The 9,170-nt window shown below is 41.0% G+C and overlaps 1 protein-coding gene across 1 annotated transcript; it reads left to right on the plus strand.

Moving 5' to 3' along the window:
* The first annotated feature begins 5,531 nt into the window (after window positions 1-5,531).
* Window positions 5,532-6,467, plus strand: LOC122097042 (olfactory receptor 139-like). The gene has a single exon (XM_042667519.1). It carries the CDS (start codon window positions 5,532-5,534, stop codon window positions 6,465-6,467), a length of 936 nt encoding a protein of 311 aa, XP_042523453.1.
* Window positions 6,468-9,170: the final 2,703 nt, after the last annotated feature.

The raw sequence follows: 9,170 nt of genomic DNA on the forward strand, positions 1-9,170 counted from the left end.
AGCTGGAAGTGGAGCTATGGCTTAAGTTGTAGAGTGCCTGCCTTGAGTGAAAAATCCAAGGGACAGTGCCCAGGCCCTTAGTTCAAGCCCCAGTACTGGCACACACCAAAAAGGGGAAATTCAAATCAGGGCAAGCAAGTAACTCATACATCCAAATTTAGGGGTAGTAGAGTGTAAAACCTATGTAGCAACTGTTGGAGCTGCTTGTCAGTGCCTGTGGTAGGAATGTCACAGGTGCTGTGGGGAGGCCCCAGAGTGACTCATTGATTTGTCTGGGGAGGGGGCGGGGGTAGTTCTTCCTTAACCTGAATTGCCATTGCATCTCCTCCCTTGGGGTCTAAACCATCTCTTGTCTGTCACCTGGGATGTGAGCCCCTACTCCAACTACTGTACTACCCATTACCTTCAGTCTCATTCCCTGTGATTCCCACAGTGACCTTTGTTTGGCTCATCTCTTGCATCATTATTCCCAAAGGTGTTTCTTCTTGAATGTTGTCCCTTTGTTCCCCAGAGTTACCTAGAGGCTTCCGGGGAGGAAACGGAAGGGGAGGAGGTTTCCCTGGGGTCAGGACATGAGACCTAGCAGGTCCCATATTTAACACCCTAACACAGTGGCTGCGAGGGCACTGGTGAGAGAGGAGGCGCGATGGATGAGGAGTCTGTGCAGACACACAGAGACGTGAGTCAAGAAGACGGGGAGAGAGGAGGGGTGGCGCACTGTTGTCAGGGAGGGGGAGAACCAGTGCTGTTTGCAGGGGTGGGTGGGTGTCTGAGGTGCTGGCTTCATGCATTTGTGCCCGGCCTTGTGTCCATAACCATTTACCTGCTGATGGATATTTTGGTTGTTTTCAAGTTGCAGTTATTTCTAATAAAGCCGATATGAACATTTATCTACAAGTCATGGACATATATTTTTAATTCTCTTGAGAAAATGTCCAAAGTGGGATTTGGGGGTTGTATGGTAAGTATCAATTTAGCTTTGTAAGAAACTAAAACTGTGTCAACATGCATTCCTACCAAGCATGTGTGAGCCTTCCATCTTTCCTACATCCTCTCTTAGCCATTCCTGTGCTTGCCAACTTTTATTCTTTTTCTAGTTTCATTTACTTATGCTAGACTCTTTGCAGTTCTATGTCCACTTTGGAATTAGGTCCTTAATTTCTACAAAGTCAGTACTTTGGGGGATTACACTGATTTATGTGGGTCATATGGTAGAATAGGTCTTCCAAGCCATGCAAACACATTTGTTTCTCAATTTCGATTTCGATTTCCTTTCAACACTGTCATTGTCACTGTAAAGGTTTAACACATATTTGTGAGTGATTAGTGCTTAATATTTTTCTCTTTTTGCAGCTCATTTAGATTTTCCATATACACAAGTGTGCTGGCTCTATAAATATGGCCCTATTTGTTTCTCCAGTATGCGCAGTTCTTATTTCCCTTTCTTGCCTAGTGCATTTTCTAGGATCTCCAGAACAATGTTAAAGTGACCGTGGTAAAAGTGAAAATATGCATTTTATTCCCTCATTTAGGGAGGGAATGTTGTTACTGGTGGGGTTTTTGTAGTTTTCTTTCTTTAGATCCATTTTTCTTCTATTCCTAGTTTTTCAAAGTTTCTATTATGAGTGCTTATTGAATGTTGTCAAATACCTTTTCACATCTATCATAATAATATTTTCCTTTATTTCCTTAATATGGGGCACAATACTTTTGGAATGCAAGACAAGTCTTTTGTTCTTGTGATAAAAGACTAGTCTGTTGTTCTTTTATGCTTCTTTTATGCCTTTATCGAGTCAACTTACTAACATTTTTTGAAGTTTTTCATATATACATATAACTTTAAGAGGTCTAGTGAGTCTGTGGTGCTTTTTTGGTGGAGCTGGGGATAGAAGCCAGGGCTATTTGCATGTGAGACAAGTGCTGTCCTATTGAATGTGCTCTGTGATGGGTATGACCTTCTTTTCCTGCAGGGTCTTCATTTAGTCTTGGTGTTGTGTAATGATAGCCTCCTAAACTTATTTGGAAAGTTTTCTTTCCCTCCTCTGCCTCATAATATTTTCTTGGCTTTAAATATCTGATAGTATTCACTAGTAAAGCCACATAGGTCTTAGAATGCTCCATAGCTTTGATAGACGTAGGGCTATTCAGATTTCCTACTTGTCAGGTCAATTTTGGTCATTGATGTCATTCTAAGAAGTTGTTCCTTTCGTATCAATTGGCGAATTTACTTGCAAATATTGTTCCTGATACTCACTGGTTATTCTCTTTGTTGGCTTTATTGGTATTTTTAAAAGATTTCCTGTTCATGGATTTTCCTGTATTGTTTGTCCATTTTACATTTTATTTATTCTTTATCTTCACTACGTCTTTCCCATTAGATATTTAGATTTTAACTTGGTGTTCTTTTTTTTGGGGGGGGGGGGTCCAGTCGTGGGGTCTGAACTCTGGGCCTGGGCGCTGTCCCTCAGCTCTTCAGCTCAAGGCTAGCACTCTACCACTTGAGCCACAGCGCCACTTCCGGCTTTTTTCTTTTTGCTTATGTGGTGCTGAGGAATCGAACCCAGGTCCTCATGCATGCAAGGCAAGCGCTCTACCACTGAGCCACCTTCCCAGCCCTTAACTTGCTGTTCTATATCTGCTTTTCTGATATTATTCTATCAATTACTAAAAATGGATTGCTAAAATATTTTTTTGTGTATGAGTCTTTCTACTTCATGTACTTGTAATGCACATATATCTATACAGGCAAATAAGTATTTTTATTTATTTTTATGAATTACTCCTCTATCACTAGTAAGTGTCCTTAATCTCACCATATTCAGTGTTCTGAAATCTACATTCACTGCTTGCTATTAACTTGGGGAACTCAAGCTTTGTTATGATGAAAGTTTATACAGTGTATCTTTCCCCATCTTTTACTTTTACCCTATGTCATATTTCATGTCAATTTCTTTTTTCTCTTGCAGCACTAGGAATAAAACCCAGAGTGTTGTGAATGCTTGGCAAGTGCTCTAGCACTGAATCACAACCCCCCAGTTCCTTAGTGTGGGTTTCTTATTCTTGGCCTTATTATTTTTTTCAATCTGACAATCTGGGGGTTTTTTGGGCGCCAATACTGAGGCTTGAATTCTAGGCCTCATGCTTTCACTTGTCTTTTTCTTTTTCCTTCACAGCTTGTGCTCTACCACTTGAGCCACACCTCTCCTTCTGACTTTTTGCTAGCTAATTGAAGATAAGAGTCGTTCAGTGTTGTCTGCTCAGACTGGCTCTGAACCTCAATTTTCAGATGTCACTCCCCCAAGTATGTAGGATAATAGGTGTGAGCCACTGACACCAGCAATGTTTGTTTTTTAATGAGCATGTGAGAGTGTTTAGACCACTTAAAATTAATGTAATTTGTAATCTAACATCTTGTTTATTAAATTGTATTTGTTCTTTATCCCTAATTCTAATATATCTACTAGATATATTAGATCTAGAGTTTCTAATATATGCTTTACTTTATTGTAGACGACCTTTACCAATTTTAAGCCATTTCACTTTGAATATAAACATATTCCAACAATGCTTTCAATCACTTCATCATGATCTTTGCATTATTTTTTTCAAGATTTTTTTTTTACTTTTAGAGAGGTTATAGCCACCCACAATATGTTATTATTTTGGCTCTAAACAGTTCACTATGTTTTATAGAGTATTTGTTTAATTAAAATTTTGTTTGCAGTACTGAGGTTTGATCTTGAGTCCTCATGCTTACTAGGTGGGTGCTGGTTTTACTGCTGAGTCATATCTTCAGCCTATTTCTTACTTCCTTCCACATTTATTTTATCAGTACTGGGGATTGAACTCAGGGCCTGAAGTCAGTGCCTTGTGCTTATAAGGCAGAAGCTCTACCACTTAAGCTATGCCTTCAGCCCTTTCCTGCATTGGTTATTTTCAAGGTAGGATCTTACTTTATTCCCTTCAGTTCTCCTCCTCCCTATATTGCTGGAGGTAATAGGTCTGCAGCCATTAGTTGCAATGAAACCTCACGAACTTTTATGCTGAGGCTGGCCTCAAACCATGATACCCTAATCTCTGCTTCCCAAGTAGCTGGGATTACAGGCTTGAGGTACTGCATCTAGTTCCCCCCACCTCCATTTTTATTTTGTGCTGGTACTGGTGTTTGAACTTAGGGCTTAGTTGCTATTCCTTAGCCTTTTTGTTCAAATATAGGACTCTACCGCTTGAGCCACCCACCTACTTCCTGCTGCTTGGTGGTTCATTGGAGACAGTTTCATACACTTTCCTGCCTACCTTTGAATCTCTGTCCTCAGATCTCAGCCTCCTGAGTAGCTAGGATTAGAAGAATCTCCACATTCAAACTTTATTAGAATTAATTGGTTGTACAAGGGGTTTTCATTTTGATACGTACACATACAGTGTACCTTGTTAGGACTTGCCACTTCAGTCACTCTTCCTCCTATTCCTACTCTGAAACCAGTATCAACAAGCTTCTTTGTTCCATTTTCACACAATTACCTAAGATATTTTGACCATATTCACACTCCTTTACCCCTCTCCTCTCCCATAAGTACCTAAACCCTGAACAAAATCTGTTTAGCATTGAAAGAAATTTTAAAACGAGAAAGCAATTCACATTTACGTATGCATTTTCATTTCTGGAACTCTTTGCTTTTCTATTGATGTCTTTTTATCTGATGCCATCTTTCTTGCTGAAGAATGATTAACATTTTGTGTAGGGCAAGTTTTTGGCTTACAAGTTATCTCAGCTTTTCTATGTTTGTAAGCAAAAAATTTCATTTTGCCTTTTTTTTTTTTGAAGTGAAACTGAGATAACATCCGTTTTGAAGTAAACCTCGAGGTGGCGTTTTGGTGCATCCCACGTGAGTGAAATTGTTAAGATTGAAATGCAGGGAGCAGAAGGAGAAATTAGCCGTGGGAAGACAGGAGGACGGATGCCTTTCCCATCAAGGCTGACCAAGGCAAGGATGTTGAATGCTATGAAGATGCAGCAATGGGGCAGGCATGTCAGTACATGCCTTGATGGCAGAGGAGAAGGGAGGAAGGTACATTCTAGAAGGCCATGTAGGCTGTGGGGAGGACTTTGGCTTTGACCCCAAGTGAGATAGGAAGCACTGAGAGGTTTGAAGCAGGCTGGGACCTGAAGGGTGTCACCCATCTGAACTTGTGTGCTCTTGGGTTGGTGATGGTGAAATAATGAAGCTATTTCAGACAGTTACCAGGTCTGGGTTCCCTTAATTGTTGAGTGGCTCTGAGGGACTGGCTCTGACACCATCACAGAAGGAGGCTCATCCCCTGACATGTCCAGCTTTTACCTTTTTTTGGCCTCTTGAGCCTAACCCCATACACCCAAAGCTGAGTCTTATTTCTGTAAGCCTCAAACCTTCCTTTTGCGTCTTTGGACCTTCCCTCAGCTTTCTGCCCCATTAGGAGTCCTAACTCCATGTCTAGACCATCATCTGACTCTCCATTGGACTCTACAGGTGCAGGTGTCCACATGTGCTTCCATGCAGCTGGGGAATGGGACTTTAGTATCTCAGTTTCTTCTGGAAGGCCTGACAGACATTGAGGAGTTGAGGCCCCTGCTGTTCATCGTATTTCTGCTGATCTACCTAGTGGCTGTAGTCGGGAACGTGGGCATGGCTAGCCTTATTATTGCAGACTCCCGACTCCACACTCCCATGTACTTCTTCTTAGGCAACCTTTCGCTGCTGGATACCGCCTACATCTCCAATACGGTGCCTCAGGTGCTGGTGCACCTGCTGGCTCCCATGCGGACCATGTCTTACCATGCATGTCTCACTCAGATATTCTTTCTCCACTTCTTGGCACCCTGGGAGTGCTTCTTGCTCACAGCCATGGCCTATGACCGCTATGCAGCCATCTGCCAGCCACTATACTACCTGGTCCTGATGGGCCAACGGACTCGAGCAGTACTGGCTTCAATCTCCTGCCTGCTTGCCTTGGCTAATGCACTCACCCACACCATTCTCGCATCCCAACTCAAGTTCTGTGGACCTCGCATAATCACACACTTCTTCTGTGACCTCCCTCCCCTGCTGAAACTCTCTTCTACCAGCACGCAGGCCAATGAATTTGCCCTGTTCTTTTTCAGCTTTCTGGTAGCTCTTATACCCTGTGTCCTGGTCATGATCTCCTATATTCATGTCGTGGCTGCAGTTCTCAGGATTCGCTCCACTGAAGGCCGAAGGAAAGTCTTTTCAACCTGTGGTGCTCACCTCACTATGGTGTGTATTTTCTACCTTACTTCAGTTCTCTGCTACATCCTACCCAGCTCTGCATACTCTAGCTTGCGAGATCGAGTATTCTCAGTGCTGTATACGGTCCTCACTCCCATGCTCAACCCAGTTGTCTACAGCATGCGAAACAATGAAGTGAAGAGGGCATTGTTCAAGGCCCTTGGGAAAGAGAGGGCTTGTTAAGTACCGGTCACTACAAGCAAAATCTATACACATCTGCGGTGAGCATGCCATGTGTCTGAGCTATGTGGGTAACTCCAGTCTTACAGGAGTTTGAAAACCAATATAGAAGATCCATTTGGTGGAAATGATTTTGTGTGCTAGACTTTCTCCCATTTCAGCAGGATTTCTGCTGTGTCTCTGCTTTTCAAACCATTGGTTTTTTATGCATTCAGCTTAAAAAAGCCAAGTAAGTCGAGCAATTGCACTACTGGTGCAAATGTAAATCAGCCTAGATAACTACGGAAATAAGCATGAATATGCAGCAAAAACTCATAGGACTATCCTATGATCCAGCTATGCCACTCCTGGCTATACAACCAAAAGAATCCAAGTGGGCATACAGTGGAAATACCTACAAAGAAATGTTCATCATAGCATTATTTATAACAACCAAATGAATGAATGGAAAAAGAAAACTGATAAACACATGGAGTTCTTTATTTAGCCATAATGAAGAGGAGAATCCTTGTCATTTTAAGGAAAATGCATGCAACTGGAGATAATCATGTTAACTGAAATATGCTAGGCTCAGATACACAAGCACAACATGTTTTCTCTCTCATTTGTACAGTATACTAAAAAAGAAAATAAAAGGTAATTAATGTAGACAAGGCCCATAATGGAAAAGGAAGGACTGTGAGGATAATAGGGGAAGGTAAATACATTCTATGTGTGTACGAAAACTATGAAATCCACTATTTCATACAATAAAAATCACTCATGCTCTATACAAAGGTGTGCAGTTACAAAGCAAAAGTTTCTCATAATCTCCATGTCTGCACTATGAACTGCCTTTTTATTTTTTTGGTCGGTCATGGGGCTTGAACTCTGCCTGGGCGCTGTCTCTGAGCTCTTCAGCTCAAGGGAGCGCTCTACCACTTGAGCCACAGCACCACTTCTGGCTTTTTCTGTGTATGTGGTACTGAGGAAACGAACCCAGGTCCTCATGCATGGGAGGCAAGCACTCTATAACTGACCCACCTTCCCAGCCCTGGAACTGTCTTTTTTATGTGTATTCTTCAAGATTTTTCTTAGGATATATGAACCTACATTTATCATTTGCTGTTACATAAATAGCTTCACACCATGTTCACAATCATTGGTTATCTTATTCCATACAATCCATGTTACTCTCAGCTGTGCGATTCTCTATTTTTCCAGGTTTTAAAATATTTCAATTAACATGTCAACTGTGCATGTTAATGAGGTTTAGTGTGACATTTGAATGGAGGCACAGTATATATTCAGATTGTTAAAATAACCAAATCCACCTCCCTTTATACTGGTTGTTGCCTATATATTCACTGCTAAATTATTTGTCCCTTAGTAGTGTGATATTTAGGTTACAGACTTGTTTCCCCCAAAGTGATTTCTTTTTCCTTCCTTCCTTCCTTCCTTTCCCTCCCTCCCTTCTGTCCTTTTTCTTTTTTGATGGTGCAGGGTCTTAAACTCTGGGCCTCATATTCTTGCTTGGTCAGCTTGATGGTGCTCTACCACTTGAATAGTGCCTCCAGCCTAACATCTAGCTGGTTAATTGAATATGAAGTCTTGGAGGCTTTTCAGTCCAAACTTTCTTCAAAACCTGATCCTCTGGATTTCAGTCTTTCGACTAGCTAGGACTACAGGTGTGAGGCATCAGCATCCAGTTAGGTTACAAATCTTGCATCTGATTTATCAATTGTGCTTTGTTCTTTAACAGTCTTTAATGTTTTGGTGTTATTAAACACTGATTTTATATTTTTGGTTTCTAGATTTTTTGTATTCTGCTTTGTCATTATTTGACTAATTTCCCTGTTTAGTTTCTACTTTGATTTCTGCTATAAATAATTTTGGCATATGATTACATTCACTCCTATTTATTCCTGCATGGCTTCTGCGTTTCCTGTTAAACAAACATTCTTCCCTAATGCTTTCATTTTTCAGCAGCAGCAACATGGATTCTTATTATCAGTGAGTTCGGGTTGTCTGTTTTAACATTTGTTTCCCTGAAGGGGGAGCAAAAGGGCTGTCATGGGTTGCTTTTGCCTAAGTCTTGGTGTTCTCCAGACCAGGGGCTGGAAGAAAAGTAGACTACAAAGAGGCACATGGGAATTTGGGGAATGATGAAAATATTCTACATTTCAACTGTAATGGTGACCAACTGTACGGACCTGATGAACTTCATAGGGCAGTATACAAAAAAAATCAACATTATACTATGAAAACAGAAACAAGCCCTAGTTAACAAATGAATACAGCCAGAAATTTAAAAAAGAGTGAACTAAGGTAAAAATTATAATAACTACAGTACTATGTATAATGTAGCATTGCGAATCCAACTCAGGACTGTGGTTCCAGCTCTGGACAAAAGAAAGTCCCAGGATATCACCTCTGCAGTAAATCATCCCAGAATGAAGCAGCACGACAGAAGAGAATGGAGGACAAGATACTAAATTATTAAAGGCAACATTAAAATATTACCTTTGAGAGATTATAGACAGTTTTTAACCTTTGGTGATTGTGGAGAGAACAGGGAGAATCTCTCAAAATGAATAGAATTTACTAGAACCATGAGGATCAGAGAATGTTGAGGGGAAGCAGAGTGGGTAAGGTTGTAAAACAAAATGTTTAAATAGGGATACAGGTTGACCCATTGTAACAATGAGATGTACAAGGCACTATGTT

The sequence above is a fragment of the Dipodomys spectabilis genome, unplaced genomic scaffold (genome assembly GCF_019054845.1).
Source record: "Dipodomys spectabilis isolate Male_0828 unplaced genomic scaffold, ASM1905484v1 ptg000411l, whole genome shotgun sequence".
Taxonomy (NCBI): domain Eukaryota; kingdom Metazoa; phylum Chordata; class Mammalia; order Rodentia; family Heteromyidae; genus Dipodomys; species Dipodomys spectabilis.